The sequence below is a fragment of the Equus caballus genome, chromosome 29, assembly GCF_041296265.1.
Source record: "Equus caballus isolate H_3958 breed thoroughbred chromosome 29, TB-T2T, whole genome shotgun sequence".
Classification (NCBI taxonomy): domain Eukaryota; kingdom Metazoa; phylum Chordata; class Mammalia; order Perissodactyla; family Equidae; genus Equus; species Equus caballus.
Window position 1 is genome coordinate 22,259,003 of NC_091712.1, and position 23,929 is coordinate 22,282,931.

At 35.4% G+C, this 23,929-nt stretch overlaps 1 protein-coding gene and 1 non-coding gene across 51 annotated transcripts in view; both read left to right on the plus strand.

Moving 5' to 3' along the window:
• The window catches only part of ANKRD26 (ankyrin repeat domain containing 26), an 87,912-nt gene that overhangs the window by 17,860 nt on the left and 46,123 nt on the right, over positions 1-23,929 (plus strand). For 8 of the 50 annotated variants that reach the window (XM_023632171.2, XM_070254809.1, XM_070254804.1 and 5 more), the window contains 11 exons: positions 4,697-4,730; positions 7,460-7,532; positions 9,857-9,917; positions 10,009-10,211; positions 12,580-12,709; positions 13,011-13,072; positions 15,417-15,510; positions 15,736-15,834; positions 16,448-16,476; positions 16,570-16,642; positions 21,167-21,249. In XM_023632171.2, the coding sequence (XP_023487939.2) occupies positions 4,697-4,730; positions 7,460-7,532; positions 9,857-9,917; positions 10,009-10,211; positions 12,580-12,709; positions 13,011-13,072; positions 15,417-15,510; positions 15,736-15,834; positions 16,448-16,476; positions 16,570-16,642; positions 21,167-21,249 (941 nt within the window). Of the gene's footprint in view, positions 1-4,696; positions 4,731-7,459; positions 7,533-9,856; positions 9,918-10,008; positions 10,212-12,579; positions 12,710-13,010; positions 13,073-15,416; positions 15,511-15,735; positions 15,835-16,447; positions 16,477-16,569; positions 16,643-18,477; positions 18,727-21,166; positions 21,250-22,403; positions 23,514-23,929 lie in introns of all 50 variants that reach the window. The other 42 variants (XM_070254811.1, XM_070254815.1, XM_070254812.1 and 39 more) reach the window with 11 other exon arrangements.
• MIR9080 (microRNA mir-9080) lies at positions 8,547-8,685 on the plus strand. Its single transcript, NR_128103.1, has one exon. It is a non-coding gene; the product is annotated as a microRNA mir-9080 (primary transcript).

The following is a 23,929-nucleotide window of genomic DNA, read 5'->3' on the forward strand; positions in this document are numbered from 1 at the left end:
AAGTCCTGCCTATTTTTTTGTAATGGCACCATTACCCACACAGGGTCAGGGAAAATTGGCATAGACTGGTGAGTGCACTTGCCAACATTTTTCCAGAATTGTCAAAAGTAGGAGTCAAGTGTGAGGAAAAGGATTGTCTTTCTTACCTGCTTCTTGTGGAAATACCTGAGTTTTTCTCAAGTCCTTCATCAGCTCCCTGGATGAATACTGAAACAAAAATCTGGCAGCAACAACTGGAAACCACTGTTAGATCCTACCTCTGATATGGAATCATGTCATAGGCATGTTTTGACAGAGTTTTAAATTTTGATCAGAAATAGTTTACAGACCAGCAGTTTGGAAAAACTACATCTTTTAAATATTTTATTGCAGAAGACTAATATAATACCAAGGTGAAAATATAAGGTGATATGCTGAATATACTAGTTCTCAATGGTTTGGGAGTTCTAATGATGTCAGTAAAAAAGTCAGTACCTGACTGTTTTTGTTAGTGCTGCCTCTCTTGATTCTCTGTATTTGCCGCCTTCTAATATCTCTGCTTTTACTGCTGCCTTCTGAATTTCATCTCTAAGGAAAATTGTCTTGGAATTGACAGTTGTTAGAATATATTTCTAACATGTGTATGTTTGACAGATCTGTATGTTTCCTTTAAGGTAATTGGGTACTTAACCTAAAGTTTATCTCATATTGTGTTAGTGGATTTTTTTTGAAGAAGATGATGATTAGCCCTTGAGCTAACATCTGCCACCAATCCTCCTCTTATTGCTGAGGAAGATTGGCCCTGAGCTAACATCCATGCCCATCTTCCTCAACATTATACATGGAATGCCTGCCACAGCATGGCTCGACAACCAGTGCATAGGTCTGCACCCGGGATCTGAACTGCCAAACCCCAGCCTGCCAAAGCAGAATGTGCGAACTTAACTGCTGTGCCACCAGGTGGGCCCCTCTGTTAGTTTCTTATGCTAAACTTCTTTATATCTGTACCACAGTGACACTGTTAACTGATGATAGTCTGCCAAGATTTAAAAGTGTCTCTGATATTATACTGTCAAATATAAATTAAGTTTTGTCTGGCATAGTTTTAATTTGAAGTGCATTTTTTTTGTTGTTGTTAGTGCCATTGATTCCAGCGACCCTGTGTACAGCAGGCAGAACCCTGCCCGGTCTTTTTATGCCGTCCTCTCACTTTCCAGTGCCATACCAGACAGTGCTCTGCTCCTGTTCCTAGGGTTTTCATGGCCAATTATTTCAGAAGTGGGTGGCTAGGTCCTTCTTCCTAGTCTGTCTTAGTCTAGAAGCTCCACTGAAACCTGTCCACCGTGGGTGGACCTTACTGGTATTTGAAATACCGGTGGCAGAGCTTTCAGCATCACAGCAACACGCAGCCACCACAGTGTGATGGCTGATGAACAAGTGGTGTGGTTCCCTCACTGGAAATGAGCCCAGGCAGAGGCAATGAGAACACCGAATCTTAACCTCTTAGACCACCAGGGCTGGCTGAAATGCTTTTATGGTGTTATATATTTTTTTAGAAATTGATAATCTGTGGCTAAATTAGAATATGTGGTCAGTTAAGATTTACCACACTTTTTAACTTTCTATGTATAAGATAACTTACTCCCCCCCCCCAAATTAGTTAAAAGTTCTCTTGATCCTTAATGATCAGATCCACTGTTTTCATGTTGGAGTGGATAACTCGTCCTACGTTTTGGATGCAATTTTTTTACTTTTTGACTTGTTCTGTCAACAACTGCATTGAATAGTGAGCTATATTTTTAGTTTTTTGAGAAATTAAGAAAAAAATTAGAGATAAATAAAAAGAACTCTACAATCAGTAGTATCTTATTATACTATATATGATAGGTGTATATTTTTCTATAATTATTCCAGGTAACTGCTTGATTCATAACTATTATACAAAGAAGTTAAACCTTGCTTAGTTGGAGAAAATTGTTTGATCTTTTCATTTTCTTTATAGGAACTTTCATACTATAGAGTATATTGTCAGTCATCAGGATTCTGTGTTTCCTATTCAGATTAAAATAGGGTTGTTGCTTGTTTGACGTTATTTTCTGACATCATTTCATTTATCCCTTTTATGCCTTTATTTAAATGGATATAGAAATACAGGAATCTCCAAGGCAAATATCAAGAAAAACAGATTGAAGGAAAGATATTCTGTGAAATAACCTTCTGACTGTAATCGTGTATAACACATTAACCCAAATAATAAAAATTTCACATAATGTAGTTGTGTCAGAGGTTCCCCAAACCACGCCCAGCTTTGATTATTCACTAGAATAACTCACAGGACTCAGCATCCAGTTGTACTCATGCCTGTGATTTATTACAGTGAAAGCAAAATCAGTAAAGAGAAAAGATGTATGGAGCAGAGTCTGGAGGAAACCAGGCACAAGCTTCTAGGAGTCCTCTCCCTCTGGAGTTACCAGGATGTGCTGAACGCCTCCAGCATCAGATGTGACAACACACAGGAACTGTTGTCTATGGGACCAAAGTCTCATTAGAGACTCAGTACTCGAGGTTTTTATTGCATGCTAGTCACCTAGGCATCCTCTCCCTAGCATGTACCAGAATTCCAGATTTCCCAAAGGACAGCAGCTGTTCAGCATAAACAGCATTGTTTGTACGAACAGTTTAGGCACAATGTGCCACTCTTACCAGTTAGGGAATGGTGGGAACACTCCCCAAATCCAGGTTCCCAGACACCAACCAGGGGCCAGCCATTCAAGATAGACTTTCTAAGGACAGCAGTCTCAGTCTTCCTAATGAAATCTTTTCTGCACAGCAGTTATAGCCTTGATTTAGTTTTTGGTGTTGTCTTAAAATTTTATTTTAATAACAAGTAATATGGTGATATAACATGGTACTGGTTTCAGTTGCATCATCCATATTAAATTGCAGTGCTGGTTACTTTTTTGACTTGGTGAATATTTAACAGATATTTGTACATAAATTACTGTGGCAATATTAGGTAATTATAATCTGTCCTTTTTATCTGATTAATCTTTTAGTATAATTCTTAGATAAAATAAGCATAATAATTTCTGATTTAAAATTAGAATAAAATTGTCTTAATTATATGGATGATCTAGTTTTGCTTCATATTGTGCTAAACCTCTATTGATAATTATAAAACAAGATATTCAGTCATATTCATCAATTATTTTCTTACCTGAGTATACAATTAAAATGATTTGCTTTATGTATTTCATACTTCAGTTGGGGAAATAATACCCGTATTCTGTTACTTTGATCTTTATCTTGATTTTCAAGGTGACTGTGTCTTGAAAATAGCATTTATATATTAATATATGAGAATAGCAGGTTCAGTGATACCTTTTTCCCTTTTAAATTAGTAAGCCTTATTTTTAGAGTAGTTTTAAGTTCACAGCAAAACTGAGTGGAAAGTACAGAGAGTTCCTATATACCTCATGTTCCCATACATTTACAGCATCCCCCATTGTCAACATCCTGCACCACAGTGGTACATTTATTACAACTGATGAACCTACGTTGACTCATCATTGTCACCCGAAGTCCATAGTTTACATTAGGGTTCAGTCTTGGTGTTGTACATTTTATGGGTTTTGACAAATGTATGGTGACATGTATCCACCATTGTAGTATTATACAGAATAGTGTCACTGCCCTAAAAATCCTCTGTGCTCTGCCTGTTCGTCCCTCCCTTCTCCTTAACCCTTGACAGTCATTGATGTTTTTACTGTCTGCATAGTTTTACCTTTTCCTGAATGTTGTATAGTTGAAATCACACAGTGGCTATCTTTTTGAATGTTTAAAAAATTAAAATTCCAAGATAATTGAATGTAGTCATTCAAGATGTTCTCTGTCCTTTGTCGGGTTTTTTGTTGTTGTTCATCAGCATGGGATCTGGTGACATGTGCCTTTCAAGCTGAAAAAGCATGGTATTTATAGACATTTGCCACATTATGGGGACGGTTGAGAAAAATGACATTAACATACCATTAACTGTTTGGACCATCCTGCTCTAAGAGGTGGGTCTGGATAGACTCCCTAGCAATGGAAGGAGACAATCTCAAGAGGTTATACTTTATAAACCTGGAATCACAAAGTCCTTCATACTTATCTTGCAACTGGAAGTAAAGGGCAGAGAGAGTGTTTCCTGTGTTTTGCCATGCTGCAAAGTACAGAGCCTGTAGACTGAGCTTGCTTGTGACAGGATGTTTCATCCTAAACTGGATAGTCTCAACCAAATAGCTAGAGAGATTGTGTTGTGTCACAGCAAAATAAGTTTACTCTCTTCTGACTGCTCCTAGTGCCGGAAGTCCAGAAAAATCATGCTGTTTAAGTTTGACATTGTCAATTTGTGATAATGATTCCCTAAAACAATTTTCTGAGAGTCCAGTAGGGTTTAGTTAGGATTATGGTCATTGTAAATAGCAGTTCACTTGCAGTATCAAATTTTGATAAATCTGATTCTTCTTTTCTTGAATTTGATATATATAAAGGAGGGGAAGTAAGAGTTCCTAATGCATTGATTGCCTACCAATGGTGTAATTAATATTCACTCTAGTGTAGTCTCCAGGTGCGGTCCCAAAGGAATGCTTTCTAACAAAGCATCAGTCTTATACTTTTACAATTCTGTATTTTTCTCTTGTTGATTTAAAATGTGTTTTACTTTTTTCTTGAATAGTGGATGAGAGTTCTGAAGAATACTCTTTAAGCAGGTAGGATTTTATGGATTTTTAAAAATTATTTGTTAACTAGGGGAATACAGAGAAAAGCAACTAGCGTTTATTGAGTCTTTTACTCTGGGCTAGACACTATATCTTTGCTTGACATTGGTTATCTCATGGAGTCTTCACAATAGCTTTGCAATGTAGCTGTGCTGTTTTAGTCTACTTTTTATTAATTAGGCACCTGTGGTTCAGGGAGGTTGAATAATCAGCCCGTGATTCCATAGTTAACAAGTGACTGACCCGTTAGCCTGCCTGGCTCTGCAGTCCATCCTCTTGTCCCTCAGCGTAGCTTGGCAGGTACCTGTGTAGCACTGGGATCAAGAGATAGATCCCAATCAGATCAACTCAGAAAGTCAGATTTAGTTATGTCTTAATATTAACTCTGATCTAGACTTTCCCTAAGAAACTTGGTTTGTCCAAGTATTTGTCCTAATATATTTGAAGTAGTAACTAGTACCTTGTTTTTACCATCAAAGGTAAGCTATGGCCACAGAACCATAGGTTTTACATAAGCAAGACCTAATCAGGCAAGTCTTAGGTATAATGAGATCTACTCTTCTTGAGATGAATTATTTTTCTGTAAGGGAAGAATATCTACATATAGACCATATTACGTTAATTAAATTCAGCATCTATTTAGAGAATATTTCTAAATGATTTCTCTACTTACTGCTTTCCGGTCTGGTTTTCCCTTGAGGCTAATACCCTTGCCTAGTTTTGTGAAGTTTTTCTTTTTTCCTAGAGTCTTTTTTTCTTCTTCTATGACTTTTCCATAATCTTCTCTTGATTTTTTACTTTCTTCTCTGCTTTATTTGCTGTTTTTCTTGTTCTATTATTTTTTCCACTTCTGCCAGTTAAGTATTCTCCATTTTTCTATAGACAGAACCAAAAGCACATAGAATTTCAGGACTTTAAGGAATCTTAGAGATTAATTAATCAAAACACCCTCTAGTACTTCATCCTATATTTAATATCCTGGCCAAGTGGTTGTTCACGTGGAGAATTTGAAACTCAAAGAGATTAAAGTGACTTATTTGAATAAAGTAAGTGGGAGAAATGAGACTTAAATTCAGGTTTCTAAACCCAGTACTCTTCCTTCTTTATCATACTGTAGGTGAGTGTTTTAATAGTAGGAACATGGGGAGTGGTTCTGGTGATTGCAGTGGAAGGAGGTAAGAATGACGTTAGCAGGGGGAGCCAAGTTTTAAGAGGAACACTGGGTTAGGCTAGGAATAAGGGTTTTAGAAAAAAGATCAGAGATCAGACAGGAGAAAAGAGATGAGAATATTGGGGTTTATGACAAGTTAGATAAAGAGAAATTACAGGAATGAAGGACACAGGATGTTGGGAGTTGTCTAGAAAGGCGTGGGTAAAATAGAGGGTTCAAGGGAGTCCTGGACAGGTTGCTTTTTTGATTGTTTGTTTAATTGGAGGAACTGGCAAACTTCAAAGTTTCTATCAAAAGGTATTGAAATAATTTGAGCCACTGGGAAGATTCTTTTTATAGCAAATAAGAATGTGGTATCAGCTACCTCCACCCCAACTTCCAGAAGGTGGCTTTGATCCCCTCAAGTCCTAGGGGACTGGAGATTGCTGCGCTACATAAGTCTATGGCCCAAGGCAGGTGTCTTCTCCTTTCCACTTCGTTTCCCAGTTCACTGTTGTCCTTTCCATGTTCATGTAGGGTTGGGCAGGGGTAGGACTGGCTGTCGAATCAGTCATGGGGCTTCAGTTGGGTAGTTGGCGACATGCCTATGTTGGGAGTGGACAACTGACTCCATTTAGCTTGTTTTCCAGGAGCAGGGAAATAGACAGCTCCTACTCTTGGTCATTTGAGCCCATCCTTGTTTCAGGAGTCTGAAGATTTGAAGGTTGGAGACTGTCAGGGAGCCCTGCAGAGGAGCAAGCTGGGAGCGGGAAGCCGTAAGAAGGAAGCTATTTAGACAGCACAAGGGCCATAGAGGCACCACTACCGGAACTCTGCTTTTATAGCAGTCTCCCTCCGTGGTTTCTGGGGGCCTATGAAGGTGTCTAAGGGCTTGCTGGTTTATGTGGACCGACATGAGGAGGACCCATATGGCAAAAATATTTGGACTTTATAATTTTTAATGTTTTAATCTCTGTGGGAATAGTATTCCAGCTAACAACGTGTAAATTTGTTCTTTGACTTTTGTACATTTAACTCAAACATTTCAGGGAATGCCCTGAACTGTTTTAGGGCAAAAGTAAGGAATGGGGTCACCTTAATAAGTGCTTTCCATCCTGAAGAACCAAGACTGGCATTTTTGACTGACATAGATTAGTCTTTGAACCAGGGACAGGTAGTGGAGAAGGGACAGTGTACCCTTCTGCCTTGTTTAGGTCATCAGGTTTGTTCCAGTTCAGGTAGCAAAATATGTCAGCCATTAATTAGATTTTCAATTCAGCCTTCAGGACTTTTGGTGAAAACCAATTATTCTCAAGCTCTGCCTGTGTATTGGCTGTCACTCTTTGTTATGGGAACTTAGAGTGGTCTTCATTGGATGTTTCATAGGTGGGCAGATGTGGAGGCAGAAATAGAGAATTGAAAGTTTTTTTAAAGAAGAAGGCGCATTTTAGTTATATCAAGAAACCTCATTTAATATATAGATAGCCAACCTTTCACTTGAGTTTTTGTTGTTCTTGTATTTTTACAGCAGTGAACTCACTTGTTTTTGTTGTATATTCTTGCTCTAAAGGCTTTCCGACAAAGCTGGCATTGATGATTCATGGCCTACATCGGATGATGAAGACTTAGACTTTGATACCAAGGTAAAGTACTGTCTCATGAAATTAATTTTCCTGCTCAGAATTGAGTTTTGTGTGGTATTTACTCTTAAAGATTAGCAGGGTCCACCTATCATCGTTTTTTGTTTGTTATGGAAAGTTGGTCAGAGCAAACCGTTTGATAGAAATAGGACTAGTTGTCTGTTTTTTTTACTCTGATAAATACTGAAGGCGGCTGAAGAAGAGAATGAGCTGGAACATATCTAGAGACAGGAAGATTATATTGGGAGAAGCTTTCCCACAATGGAGGAAATAGGAAATGTGGTCAGGGATAAGGATTTTCACTGTGACTTTTAAATCATACTAACAGGACGTTTATAATACTCAGGCCTAAATGAAATCTTTAATGGGTCCAATTACGTAGTCTAATAATCAGGGAATTTCCCTGATGCCTTTCAGTTCCAAAACTATATAGTATGTATCATATAGCTTTTTCTTCTTGGACACTTTTTATTTTGGTATCATGTAGTTGTTAGGAAAGAGGTTTTTTCTCTGTTTCTATCCTTGGTTCTGCATTTGGACTGAAATAATATTAAAAATTGTAGAAATCTAGCAAGTTAAATTCTTTCTCAAAATGTATATTATAGAGGGATTGCACTGTGTTTTCTAAATCATTCCATTAAGAGTAGTATATTTAAAACTCTTCATCTGATTGAAAATACATGTTTTGCCTAAAACAACCAATTCGAGAAACAGAGACTCTTAATAACTATATGGTAACACTTCAAACTTCAGGAATTTTTTATTATGGTTTTTAAAAATACCTACTCGAAGTCCTTCTGTCACATTCTAAAATTTCAGGTGTTTTGTATTATAGTTATTTAAATATTCATTGTAAAGCCCTTGCATCACTGTCAGCTGCTGGGGGTTAGGAAGCATAATTGTGCATATCCTGGAGCACCTAGAGTAGGTCTTGCATGTATGAAGCATTGTAATATCTTTTGATATCTCGTGGGATTGATTCCAGGACCCCTGCGGATATCAAAATCCATGGATGCTCAAGTCCCTTAGTCGTATCCGGTAGTCTGCATCCAAGATTCAACCTACCATGGATCATAAACATAGTACTGTACATGATCCGAGGTTGGTTGAATCTGTGGATGTGGAACATGTGGATACAGAGGGCTAACTGTCTATCTTTTCAAGCTATGTTTCTCCTTAGAATTCTGATTACCAAGTCTTTCTTCAGGTGGAAAGATGTGTTAGGAACATTTCTGTCTCTATTTTTCTTTCTGTCTAGTAATAATTTACAGTTTTCAGGTAGTGAAGATGACCATGTTCAACTAATTGAATGACTTATTTTGTAGTGACAAAATTAAACTCTTTATTGCAGTAGTATTTATAAACAAGTAATTATAGAGTAATATAAATCAGTATGATTAGGGCTGTCCTATGGACAGATCCTAGTACAGTCCTAATAATACTGACATATTACTGATATATATATAGTTACATATACTGAAATACATATGTATGTTTCTTCACATACCTTATTTTACTTAACGTTTTCCTTGTCTTAAGCTCGTACTTGATTGACTGATCATGACTCATTTTTTTCCTTTCTTCTCCTCCACCGTTTATTTTTATGATTTACCCTTGGCTAATTTTTTCCTTGTGGAAAACATTTCTTCACTGTCTGTTCTTTCAGTGTTTCTCTCTCTGTCATCTTTGTCGACATATATGGCTTTCTATTTAGTATGTGTGTGGCTTTCATTCATGAATCATGGCCCCACAGGTTTATTCTTTTTTCTTTCTTTTCCTCTTTCTTAGAAGGCGCTAGATTAAACAATCATTTGTCTTTAACTTTTTGACAAACAGAATAGAAACAACTTATACTGTGTGTGATTCCAACCCATCTAAACAAGATACTACTAAAAACTAAACTATCATATTTCCCCCCAAAAGAGATAATTCATGCAAATATTGGTGCAAACACATTTCAAAATATAACAAATAGTTTAAGTTTCTTAATGTTAATATTTTCAATAATAATTTAACCTACCTCAGGATAAATTTTTGTTTTAGGTTATTTTAGTAAAGAAAATAATGTCATGGACATTATAGTATTTGTATAATAATCAATTATGGGTAAAGGAAGTAACATATTAGGGCTTCCTATGTCATCTCTCGTAATCTTCACCCTGTGAGAAGATGTAGGTTAGTAAATGGCTGGACTGAGATTTGAACCTGCATCTGAATGACTCCAAAGCCTGTGCTCTTTGTGTTAGATCATATAGTGATGGGCAATATTATAATTGTTTTATCCAATTTGATGGTTGTTATTCTTAAAGTTGTTATTTTTTTTCTAGAATGTCCCAAAACCAAGCTTAACAAAGCTAATGACTGCTTTTCAGCAATCCAAGAAAAACAGTAAGCTATTTGAAGACTGTTCATTTTTGTGTATTCATTGATTTGAAATTACAGATATTTTCATGTACTCTTTACATTGTTTTTGCTGTAGTAGAAGCAAAACGTGGTACTGTGAGACCGGAAAATACAATGCTATTTGAGGACGATAATTCTGATAGTGAAAATGAAGATGTGGTTGAAACTCTTCCCAAACCATCAATCAAAGTCCAGGGCTTTTCTCCTCCTGCCTTTCCGTCACCTGAACCTCTTCTAAAACCTACTGTGAGGTCTTTTGCAGACCTTGATCTTACAAAGGTAAGTTCTTTTGTTTTGTTGTTTTTTTAAAAAACTTTTTTCCCCATGTTTTTTCACATACCATCCCCCTGATCCTTATAATGATGAAAATGATCTTAAGAAAGAAATGGAAGTCCTCAAGATCATGATAGAAAACAGGTATAATAACAAGAGGGATGTAAGTACAGGATTGAGATTTATAAAGGTTGGTGGGAATAAACAGTTCCTAGGTATGCCGTTTTGGAAGAAAAGGATTAAAAAGCAACTAGAAAGAACAGCTGGATGAATATGAAGATGGGTGGGGGAGAAAGGGGAAGAATCTATTTCAGAAGGGCAAGATGAATATAAAGATTGAATAAGAGAGTCACGATGAGACAGATTATTATAAAACACAACAGAAATAGTAGAGTTAATTGAGAGAAGGAATTCCTCTGTATTATAAAATATGATAGAAATTATTTTAAATGCAAATTAAGAAAAGAAAACCTGGTAATGAAAAAGTACTCAGACTCTTTTGAATGATTTCTAGCTAATTTTTATGAAGAAGTGAAAGAAAATTTAATCTTTATCCTTTTTTTGGTCATCAAAGTTTTAATTTGAATTTATTTTTTTTCTTTAATTCTCACTTCTAAGTTTAATAAAGTGATATCTTATGTTTAATCAAGCAAAATCTTTGTCCATTGATAATGCAAAGAAATTGTTTTAGGCCTTACCAAGTTTATTATGAATTGTGAATTTTTGGCCCTTCTGTTTCTTATGGTTTCTAACTTACTGTTTGGTATGTACTTAATGTTTTATTAAAATTAAAATTTCTGCTTATGAAAATGAGGTTCTTAATCTGTCCATTAAATTTTAAGCTGTAGTACTCTTAAAGAAAAAAAAATTATTTTTCTGATGTATTTATTCTGATTTATCTTTTCCTAGTATTAATCTGCATGTAATGGACATATACGTATATATTAAATGAATGAAATCGCAACTTAGGATTTTTTTCCTAGTAGAAACTACTTGTTTCTACTAGTCCATTTCTTCCCCAGGAATATTGGGTCCTGCCTGATCATCAGAGCTGTATTTGAAGACTTTGACATCTTCAACTTAGATAAGCTTAGTTTTACTAATTTTAAAATACTAGATCCTTTCTCTGATCTTTAATTACCATCCTATATGGTGTAGATAGGAAATTAGAGCTATTAGTATGCAGTTCACAGGGGAATGGGAAAACCATGTGAATTTTAAAATAGAGTTTTATATTTCTTTCATACATCATATTAGTACTTAAAAATACATCATAATTCTGTAATCACATAAGTATTTCTCTTCTACAACTTAAAACTTGTCTTTTTAAAATTAAGTTTTAAAAAGGAGTCTTGTGGGGGCCAGCCCAGTGGGGTAGCAGTTAAGTTTGTGCACTCCACTTTGGTGGCCCAGGATTTGCGTGTTTGGATTCTGAGCATGGACCTATGCACCACTCATCAAGCCATGCTGTGACAGTGTCCCGCATATAAAATAGAGGAAGATTGGCCTAGATGTTAGCTCAGCAAGTGTCTTGGTCAAGCAAAAAGAGGAAGATTGGCAACAGATGTTAGCTCAGGGCCAATCTTCCTCACACAAAAAAAAAGGAGTCTTGTATTGATGTTTTACTATTAAATATTAAATATTTTCATTCAACTTAAAAATGCTTATTACTATAATATTCCCAAAATTAAAATTTATTGCTGTAGCTAACTTTCTCACCTCTAATCTTGAAATACTCTTTTCTAGTTTTGCTCCCCTTATGTTCCTCTTTACATTGCTGCCAGAGTGACCTTTCTAAAATATATTTGTGATGATGTAACTCCTCTGCTCATGTGATGGGTCCCCATTTGCGTGAAGGGTAAAGTTCACCTGCTCACACGACACTTGCCTTTGTGTTTGGTTCTGATTCTCCAGTTTTATCTCCATCCTATTCTCAATAAGTGGTTCTAGTTTTACCACATTACTGTATTCCCCTCACGTATTATGTTGTTTCATACCTTCTGCTCACGCTCCCCTTTCTAGAATGCCCTTCACATGCTCCCACTGTGCTGTATCTGTCTTTCGAGATCCAGCCCTATGTCTGCAGCCTCTCCTGAGCTTCCCAGATAGCACCTGACTTTTCTCTCCCCTGTGCTACTGTACTTGATTCTCGTTGGTTCTAGAACTAGTGGCTGCTGCTTCTCTGTTCCTTGTGTTTTCATGTAGCTCTACTCTATTAGAATCTCTTTTACTTATATTTCCCGCTTCTCCCAGGATAATGCCTCTGATTTGATAGATCCAGTAAATGTTGGTTGTCTTACTGACTGACCAAGTGAGCAAGTGAACGAATGTGATGTTTTCTGAAGTTGGATTTTGTTTTGTTTTGCTTTTATAGGAAGAAACAACAAAGTCAGCAACTGGGAAAAAAGAAAATGGTATTGATATTATTCAAAGTACTCCACAAGAGCAAACAAATAATGACAATTTGATTTCTGTTGAGGGAGCACACAAAGATAATAGAAGTGGTAAGTTAGTGAATATATGTGAATTTTTTTATGCTTAAATGCTAGAATAAAAAAATGTGAAGCGTGTAGATCCAAATTTGATATCTGTTTCTTTTAAGTATTTTTTTTGCTATCTTTCTTCATAAATATCCCAACTACTACCAACTTTTTCTTGCTGAAAATGCTTCAACCCTCTGAAATTGTTTTCTGCTATTGCTTTTATTTTATTGAAGTGTTCATGAATGGAAATAGACTTGTATATGTATTTAAAATTCATTGTAATAAATCTTCTCATTAATGTATCTGTGACTATATTTCATAGATCTGATGTCAGCATTAGGATTAGGAGAAGAGGACGGTGTAGAATCACCTTGGGATTCTGAGGTACTGTCTTCTATTATTATTATTCTTTTAAATGTAAGCATTAAATGGTGTTAAAACATAAAAAGAGAGGCTTTGACTTGACTTCCTCACCTCTGCATTTGCCTATCAAAATTAATAAAATAATTATATGCCTAATGTAATACTACTGCATAGTACAGTTCTGCTAATTTGCAAGATTCACTTACTGAAACCAATGTATATAGTGCAAAAAACTAAGGCTTAGAAGTCATAGGGCATCACTTTGGGTTCTGAAGTAAGTTTCTGTAGAAACTAAGGAGTTATTCTAGGTCAACCAATGGCCACGTATGTGATTCTATGGTGTATATGGATACATAAAACTCTTGGAGAGATTGGGAGAGATACAGTTAGGATCATAGGTTTTTCAGCTTGGAACTTGAAAAGATAATGCCTGGGACTTCAAAGTATTACACTTTGTCAGGTAGACCTGCAAGGAACATTTCAGGAGAAGGGAAAGCATGGGGAATAACGATAAATATGTGGGATTATAACAGTAGCAATTTGATTTAGTGATGTTTTAATAAGTAAAAACTATTTTGGATAGTTTAAATAGCATGCATTGAGTATCTTTATGGCAGCCATACTTGTAGTAACATAAGTGTAAAGTAATGATGACCTATTCTAAGGTGACAACTCTGGAAAGCGATAAGGGCCTGGCCTCTTAGATATAGGCAGCTGCTGCACAGTGGGATGAGCACCATATTGGAAGTCGAAAGACATGCTCGCATCCTAGTTCCGTCACTTACTAGCTATGGGATCTTGGAAAAGCTTGTTTAACCTGTTCAAAATGTCAGTGACCTCATTCATAAAAATGATAGTGACACCTGCCTCTCAGGTGTATGTAATGAACAAATGTGGTAACAAATGTGAAAACACTTTGTGAACTGTAAAGGATGCTGTAGAAATGTAAGACACAGTGGTATTTAGTGACTTACTAAAGAATGAGGACACTTTTTTCAATCTGAAGGGCAGTAAAATGACAATAGTATCAAGAAAAGAATGGGAAAGTTAGAATGGGCTTGTGGATTTCTAATCTGGAGTATGTTAAGTTTCACTAGGCTACTAGTGAAGATATCCTGTAGGTATGTTGCTTTGGTACTTGAGACCTCCTCAATGAGATTTTAAATGCTGTGACCTTAAGTGAATTTCTCTGGTTGAATACCAACTATGTGCTGGGCAGTTAGACACTGAATGTACAAGTTGAAGGATTAGGCTGGAGTGGGAGGGGCAGAACAACGAGTTGTCAACTATCTGTTATAAGTCACTCTAAGTACTTCATATAAAGAAAATGGAGAATGTTAGGTTAGAGAATATTGGGGGAGTTTGTGGTTAGGATGGGGATGGGAGTAGGAGTGGAATCTAGATGCTCAGAAAAGATCTCTCTGAGTATGACAAAAGCTGCCAAGTGGAGGATGAGAAGGAGCCAGTCGTGTGAAGGTCTAGGAGAAAGACATTCTGGACAGAGGGAACAGTGGATCACATCCGTTCATTTTACTCTGCCATCGTGGATGACCAGGGAGCAGGAGTGGGGTAACTGTCATCATATCATTTTTATTATTGTTGTTGTGTGTAGAAAAGAAAATGCAGATAGTAAGCATCTGGCACATTTAGATGGTTAGTAAATAAATGGTCTTATTCTTCTCTTATTAAAACTCACAATACTTTTTTGAAGAGTTGCATACTATGCCTAAAATTTCATTCTATTATTTAAACATAATTTAAAGAAAAGCTTTTCTTACTACTTTGCTTTTTTATTCAACCGTTTTTCCTATCAATACAAATTTTATCAAATAGTAGATTGTTTCAAGCCCTTGTTTAGCTAAATGAAGCAGCTTCTACAGTGTTCTGTTTATATTCAGCATGACATACTCCAAAGTTTCTTATCACGTCATGTTTTCTTATTTTAATCCTAAAAAACATTGGTCATTAGAAATATTGTAAATTTATAGCAAGTATGCTTATTGAAGAATTTGTTTAAATGTGTATTTTTAAAAATGTCTTCTTGCTTTGGTGGGGAATGCCGAGTAGAGTTAGGTGTTTTGAAATTAGTTCCTTGTTGAAATGTGCATTTAAGTCAGTGTTTGTCTATGAAAATATTTACTCTGCCCTTCCACGCTCAGTTTACAGAGTCAAGAGCCAAATGAAGATACAAGATAGACGTGATCTAGAGAGCATGTATGAAGGTTTCTATGTACATGTTTTGGTTTACATACATGCTTCTCTTATTTTTAACTCCAGTTGCTTTTAAAATAGGACATTCAGGTATTTTCTTAGAACGGGATTAGGAAATCTTTATACACATCATTATTGTTATTAATTTTAACAGAGTATTTCTGAGAGTCTTCCACAGAAGTATGTTGATCATTTATCTGGAGCTGCAGACCAAAAAGGAAAAAATATGTTAAATGAACAAGTAGAAGGTAAGAACTATATTTTATAAAAAGTTATTTGACAGAATCTTGATTTAAAACATGAATACTGATATATTCTAATAGCCAAAGAAAATCACCTGTTAAATGCATAGTAAGGCAAAAGAGACATGAAAAGGACATTAACATCTAATATTCTATGGCAATTACACTTATTGTTTTCCTTTTTGATAATCATATTTCAGTACTGAATGTTTATTATGCATTATTTCTTAGATGTGTTTTATGTACCTTCTTGCATGAGTGGATCAAGAAACTTTAAGATGGCTAAACTAGAGGATAAAAGAAATGTAGGCATACCAGTAGCTCACGTGGGTATGGAAAAAAATGAATATTTTTATTAACTATTATTCTACAAGTGTATATCCAAGCTGATCAATTCATAAAACTTTCTCTGTTGGGAAATGAATTATGCATTCAATTGAACTGTCATCACAACTGTGCACTAAATTACAGAACAATTGAAGAATATGATACATACTTGTAGTATAATGGTATAAATGATTCTAATGCATTCATTGAAGATATGCTGCTGCATTCTACCATCAGCTTTTGCATTTATCCTCTTAGAGTCATGATTTGTTCCTCTGATTGAAGGTCACTCTTCTCCCCATCATTCAGCATGTTCACATTGGTGTATGTGCACTTTTCTATTTTAGTTCTAGTCATCTGAAACATGATCTTACTTTGAAATCTTAACTGCATGTTTGGGTAAGCCTATATTCCTATTATTTCTTCAGTGTTTATAATGGATTTGTATTCTGTCTTGTTGCTGTCCTAATTCCCCCTAAAAAGCAAAACTCCAAAACTTAATGTAATCATTTCCAAAGCCAAGCATGAGGATTCAGCTCAACATTAATTCTGCATGAATGTATAGTGGACTTTCATGTTTACATATAATTGATTATATGTCCCTTTTGCTTTTTAGATTCTCCTGAAAAATGTCCTCACTTGAAGGTAATAACTTTTATATTTTTACTTGAGTTATTAACTACAGATTGTATGAAATGTATATTATTTATTAATCATCTTGTTTCAAAACCCATTCAGCCTACCATTGATGTGCAAGATTCTGTTCCCAAGAAAGCAGGAGGAAGGAAGGATGCACGAACATCCAGATCAGGTAAATTTTGCACTACAAAGTGAGCTCTGGCAAGCAGCACACTAAAATATTTGAAGTGCTCACAGTCTTCTTATTCCTAATTCTTTTTTTTTTTTTGCAAATTTAATAGAAATAATTTGACATAAATAATGCAATGTCATTGTTGGTATCCATCTTTGAAAAAAAGATATTTATAAACATAAGAAAAAGAGATTTTTAAAACGTAAGCTTTAGCTCAGATGTTTCTTCTTTTATGTTTTGATACCCTAAAGATCCCACTTTGGAATCCATGCACTTATTAGGGATTCCCAGAGGTTAATTATTAGACTCTAAGATTTTTTCCAGTGTTTTAAAATGCTTGTGTGAATTCTGACCTTTACCCAGAGTAAAGCTTCACTTGCTAACATGTCAGTTGTGTTTTAACTTTAATTATTTCATCTTAGTGTTGTTAGATTGATGATCTTAAGCCAACCAGATGTTCTGATTCAGACCGTGTGTGTGTGTGTGTGTGTGTGTGTGTGTGTGTGGTGTCTTTGATTGTTAAAAATGGAGGAAATAATTAATCATACCTTAACATTTAGTAAACACAGTCTTTTAAAACAGTAATTCTAAAACTTTTTGGCCTTCATATCCTTTTATCCTGTTAAAAATTATTGAGAATTCCAAAGAACTTTTGTTTGAGTTGTATCTATTGATTCAATATTAGAAAGTAAAAGTGAGAAATTTAAAATACAAGCATGCACAATCATATATTCTATTAGCCATTAGAGCCATGACCCATTAGCCATTAGAGAGATGATGTTGTCACATGTTATGTCTGTGGAAAACTCCACTGTAGACTTATAAGAGAATGAGAGTTAAAATGGCAAAAACATTGAGTATTATTGTAAAAATCGTTTTGACCTCTTGGACTCCCTGAATGGAAGGATCTTGGGACTCCAGGAAGTCTCAGGTGACACTTGAGAACCACCATTTTAAACCCTGTATTGCGCTCTGATGTTGGCACAATGACAAAATCCCCTAATGACGCGTTTCTCAGAATGTATCCCCGTCGTTAAGTGACGCATGATCGTACAGGGTTCATGGATGTGAAAAGGGACTGTTTTGATGAAATGCGCTTTAACGTTTCACTTCTATGTTTGTTGCTTTTTTCTCTCACTTGTCTTGAATAGTTTAATCTGACATATTTGTTAATAAAAAAGAAAATATTTTTGTTGTATGTTCATTTCCTGTCTGATGGCACTCTTTGGATCTAGTGTGGGCCAAGGCTTACCCTCTTTTTCCATGGAAACAGTGAAGTCACTCAAGGCTATCATTTCTCATATAAATTTATGATGTTTATCTAAGGCTTAAAAAGTGAATTCTGAAGATATTGGTACATTAAGGAAAGAACATCTCATTGTAGTTAAAGTAGTTTTTTATTTCAAGTAGTACTATTCATTAAAAGTTTTTTTAAAACCCGTATTTCTAGAACACACACAATACTGCCATGCATATTTAAACGTAAAATAATGACTAGACATAAATTTTGTTAATAACAAAAAAATTCATACCCTGAAGAATCTTAATTATTAATAAACAGAGCGCTTATGGAAAACAGAATATGTAATAGAAATTTCTGAGTGAATCAAAGAAAGTAATACTAGAAAATAAAGAAGTACAAAAATGAGAGACAGTAGTTAATTGAACTTATCTATGTGAATGACAAGTATAGGACGTGTAAAATAAAGTGTACCATAAGGAATAGTGTGTTCTAGGGGAGAGAGGAGGACGTGGGACTGCTTCTCTGAAGAATTTGTACAAGTTAGTCAGATTTGTACTGTTTACATTCTAATGAGTGAAAACTTTATTTTCAGATTGGGATTCTACTAGTCTGACCCTCAATAACCAGACTTGTCAGAGATCCGGGAATTTGAAAGTTGGTGATAAATGTCCATTTGTATCACAGTCAATGACCAAAAATCAGACAGCATCCACAGAATTTGGACAGATGGCATTAGTAGGTAAAGAAGAGATGAATATTGGAGCTGTGTTTCTAGTAGGGAATTATACACTCCATGACCTGTGTGAATCACAGCTGCCAGAAAACAGAGAGAGAAAAGAAGGTAATAAAGAAGCATAGAGAGTTCGACCCTAGATCCCATCTGCACGGCCTCGCCATAGTTCTGACTTCAAAAATCAGTTTTTGGCAAAATTTACTTTATGTTTACTCTGTTTATGTAACCTACAACCAAACAAAAGATGTTTTAGCAAGATATTTGCATTCTTCTGTAACCAAAGCAACATATAAATAACAAAGAGAATTAGGAGAAAGAGTAATTTTGTTTAGACTAATATTTAGCATACACTTGAGAGTGGGGAGAAGGATTATATTTAGAATTTTGGGATTATATTTAGAACTTTAGTTTTTCCCTGAAGATTACCTTCTCAAACGTAACGTGGTTTCTTGCTCTGTTTTATAGCTCTGAATTCACAAGTATTGTTTAGAACTATATTCACTATAAGTAAAAAAACACTTTCCAAAACCAAATATTAAAATATTTCTTGTATTTCTGTCCCCTTATATATTTTGGAACTGGCTTTCCTAACAGTAATGGGAATCATTGAGAATTTGCTACATGGTACCTCCTTCTCAGCTGTGTCCACAAAGTCTATCACCTTGTTTATTATTTTTTTTAATGAATAAATAGTTCACAAAGAATATTCGTTTTAAGGAGTGCTGTTTCATTTAGAAATAATACCTGAAAAGTCAATTTTAATTCTACTAGGGTACCCATTCTGTTAACTGTCTAATACGTGTTCCACTTTATGTACCAGTTAATTCAGTGCCCTTAATCAGTCTTATGATAAGATCTGTAGTAATAAATCATACAGTATTCCCCCCTATAGTTTTATCTTCTTTTTTTTCCTTACCTCTGGAATTTAACATTGTATTTACAAAAGATTTTCAATTATCTCCCAGAGTAGTGTCTACAAGCTATTGGTCCAAAGCTGTTTACCTGTGCAAGTGACTTGTTTGCTCGTATTTCTTTATGAGCTTGGTAGAACCAAGAAGCAGGACTTTAAAACACCTACGCAAGCTCCCTCCACACAGGGAGATGTGAAACAGAAACACTACCGAATAACTACAAGCAACTTCAGACAGTTCACACAGGTCATTTCTCTTCTCAGTTGATGCCTTTTGTAAAGTAATGAGCAGAGTCTAGTTCTCCAGGGACCCAGGATTTGTGCATTTATTCATTTCCTAAAGATTTCTTCTAACCTGGGTCCTGGTCATTTTATAGCCTAAGTATTTCTGGAAACGTTCCCTCAGTTCAGGCCTGCATCATCTTTATTTTGACTTACTGCCTTCCAGTTCGTCTGCCTCCGTTTATTCATGTGCCTCTGTAATTCATCCCTCCCACAGCATTTAGAGTGATCTCTCTCAAACGCAAATATGACCCTGAACCACTCTGTAAGACACATTCACGTCCAGGCATCTTAAAATTACATGTAAGGCTTTCATAATCTGACTTGTGCCTATCTCTCCATCCTTGGCCCTTTCTCCTGCCTGCCCTTTCCCCTGGCATTACTGAACTGCTGATGGTGCCTTCCTCACAATCTCTGTACTTTAGACAACAGTTCCCCTACTGTGTGCTTCTCTCCTGTCTTGCTACAGCCCTGCCTGCTCTCCCCCTTTCCTGCCTTCTACCCCCTTGAATCTGGCTAACCCCACTGTTTGTCTCAGCTCAGGCATTAACTCTACAAAAGCCATCCCTGACACCTTTAACCTACGTTCTTCTTTAAATCTCAGTGCCTACTACTTAGCAGGAACTCAACAAATAATTGTTGAGTAAAATAAATAAAGACTGTTTTTGCAAAGATGATTGAAGGGATTGTCCCCTACAACCTAGGAGCAAAGAGGATATATGTGTAAAGAAATAATTCACAGTTCAGGTAGTGAAGATACACCAGAAAAATCTATAAAGTACTGAGGTAGCGCCAAGGAAGGAGACACCTGTTTAGCTGGAGAAAGATAGCTGTAATCAAGGAGACTTCACAAAGTAAGCTGAGTCTTAAAAGATGAAAAGACATTTGTCAGAATGGTAGAGGAAAACATTTCAGATATATAGAAGGAGGTACACTGAGAAAGGCATAAAAAGTAACAGTAATGTTGGAAACCACGAATATTGTTGTAGTTGAAGCTTAGTGTGTTAAAAAGGTATTATTATAAGATAGAGGATATTGTGTGACTCGATATGTGTGTACTGTATTGCTAAATTTTGTTTTGTTTCTGATTGTTGTGTTCATTGATATTGGGTGGATGCATTCGTGAATGAATCCTTGAGATGTTTGTGTGCCTTGAAGCTGGTGACATCTAGTATTTTCCAAATGGTTTCTTGAAGTTTTAGATACACTATTTCTTAAAGAAGTAAATATTCAGGTAAAGATTAAGTTTAATTTAAACTCTCAGTTGATAAAATGTTATTTTTAATCTATTTTTAGAAAGATTATACTTTTTATCTAACCATTTTTATAAGTAGCTCATTTTAACTAAATATATAGCTTTGTCAGCAGAAGTAGACTTGGAAATCACATCAGAGGAAGAGCAAGAAAGGCTTGACGGAAGTGAAAATAACCACCTGCAGGTACGTAAAAATATAAATTTAAATTTCTGATTTAATCTTGTTTTCTATGCTTTAGTAACATAGTCTAAATGAAATTACCTTTCAAACTAGCCTTTTAGAATTAATAGATCATCATTTAATATTAGATTTTATAACAATTTAACTAGTTACAACACTTAAAATAGTCAGAATCTGTAGGAACTTATAGCTAAAATTTATTGCTGGAATTGAGGCAAAAAATTTCCTGAATATTGTTTACTTCTGTTTGTATAACTTCCCTACATGATGAAGAAAGTAACATCAAATATTGAATCTTATGAGTAGGCAGTTAAAATTATGAACAGTATAACAATGATGGCCACTGAGTTGAAGTCCTATAAAAAGTGTAATCATTCCCAGTGGGTCAAAATTTGCACTTTGATACTGCCAGTCACTAATGCCAAGATGAAAGATTTATTCTGCCTTGTGATCTATCTCTGTGGAATGGACTTCAGAGTCTACATTTAGGAGAGAATGGAGTCGTAAGATTAAGACAGCTGCCTATTAAGGGAATCACACCTTCCAGGATAGGAGCTTTGTTATTAGGGTACAAATAATAACTTTCTAATGTATTTCATTTCAGTGTAGAAAATCAGTAAATGTTTTTAAAAAATTTTTATCCACTTTCACTAGTGGATATTAGACTATCTTAGAACTAGATACAAGCGGATAATCTATATTGATGTATGATACCATCATAGTATATAATTGGAATTAAAATTTAGGAATTTGCTTTTCTTTCTGATTGATGTTAATTGATTTTGGTTTCTAGTAAGTTAACGTTTACCTGTTCCCCAGTATTAATCTATAAAATAAGATCCTTAAATGCACTGTTGGGGCTCGCTGTTTAAGGTATGGTGAGGTCAAATATCTTTAAGTGAGGAAGCCTTTGTAGCATTACAGATCATTTCCTAATTTGTTTTTGGTAGATATAACATATAATGAATTGTTTAGTTCAAACAGTGAGAAAATTAGGCTTACAGGTTCATGTTTTTCTCCTATTTCAGGCTAAGTCAACTTATTTTTCACTTCTTAGTTACAGTGCAATGATTTGGAAGTAAACATAGATTAATAAGTTTAACAGTTAGGTTTTAATTGTTTTCTAATTTTTCTTTGTCGTTACTTGCTTACTTAAGGATAAAGCTATTTTACAAACATACACCCTAACAGAAAAGACATCTGAAAATCAAAGCAAGCAAATTAATCTTCCACTTTTGCGTCTGCCAAAAATGCCTCAAGAACCAGTAATGAATAAGGAATGTGATAGAGAGGATATACCTGTATATTCAGCACTTCCTTGTGTGCAAAAGTATAAGGAAATGTGGATCACACAAGGCAAATTAGAGTGGAAAAATAATTTAAAACTCGTCACAAATGAGTTAAAGCAGAAATTTGGTGAAATTTGTGAAAAATACAAAATTACTGCTTATCCTGAGGAAGAGCCATTACATGATAACTCGAAAGAAGGAGCAAACTTAAAGGAAATCTCTTCTAATTTGACAAATTATACACTTGATTGTGAGGAAAAAGATGCACTTGGAGTGTCTGTCTCTGTACTATTCCAGGCGTTTCCTGGACAAAAAGAACCCAGTCTCAAAAATGTCTTTCCATCTCGTTCAGACTCTGGGTCCCCGGAATACGCTTGCCAGTCATCTTCAAAGCTTTATTTAAATGAAAATAAATTAGACTGTGAAAATGATAAATCAGACACTGAACATGTTTTTAACAAAAATGAGGAGAGTTTTTATAATGATCCAGAAAATAAAAAAGTAAGGAACCCAGTAGTTACATTTGAAGTGAAAGAAGACCAAGAGTTTGATGTGCAAATGACAAAAAATGTGACCCAAAATACCACTAATTGGAATTTAGACATCGGACATACACCTCAGTCTAGTGATCCACAAAGCCTTCTTGATTTGTGGCTTGCCCGTTCCACTGGGATGAAACACATGATTCAAATAAAAAGGCACAATGTTTCTTCTCTTACAAATACTGATAAGAAAATAAAACCAACCAAAGAATTGTTCCAGAAGCCATTATATGCAGATCATTGCAGTGCTAATAACTATAACAGCGTGGAACCCAAATTAGAAAATGTGAGCTCTCCACCATATAGGGACAGAACATCCAGAGTATGTCTAAATGAAGAATTACAGCAAGATATGCAAAGGTTTAAGAATGAGATAGGCATGTTACAAGTAGAATTCCTGGCTTTGGAAAAAGAGAAAGTGCAACTTCACAAAGAGGTAGAGGTTCATGTGCTGCTGCTCTGTGTCTTCTCTCTTTCTCAGCTCTCGGGCCCATTCTGACTTTCCGCCTATGAACGAAGCTCATGTATAGCATGACGTTGTCTAAATGTGTGATTGTGTCTAGAAATAGATTATTTCTGCCGTCTAAATAATAGGCGTTCAGGAAGACATTCTCACAATTTTTGTTCCTTAATCAACGTGAGTCTCTCTTGTCCATCTTCCTTCTGAACTGGGAAACTAGTTCAGTTGAGTACCATGTGACCTTCTGAACTAGAATAAGCATAAAGGAAACTGCTTTAAAAATATAACAAGCTCTAGGGCTTTTTTTATTCTATTGGCTTAAAGATAAATTAGGATATAAGAAAATATTCCCAGCTAAACTAATCTATTTATTATGCTTTAGTGTGTCCAAT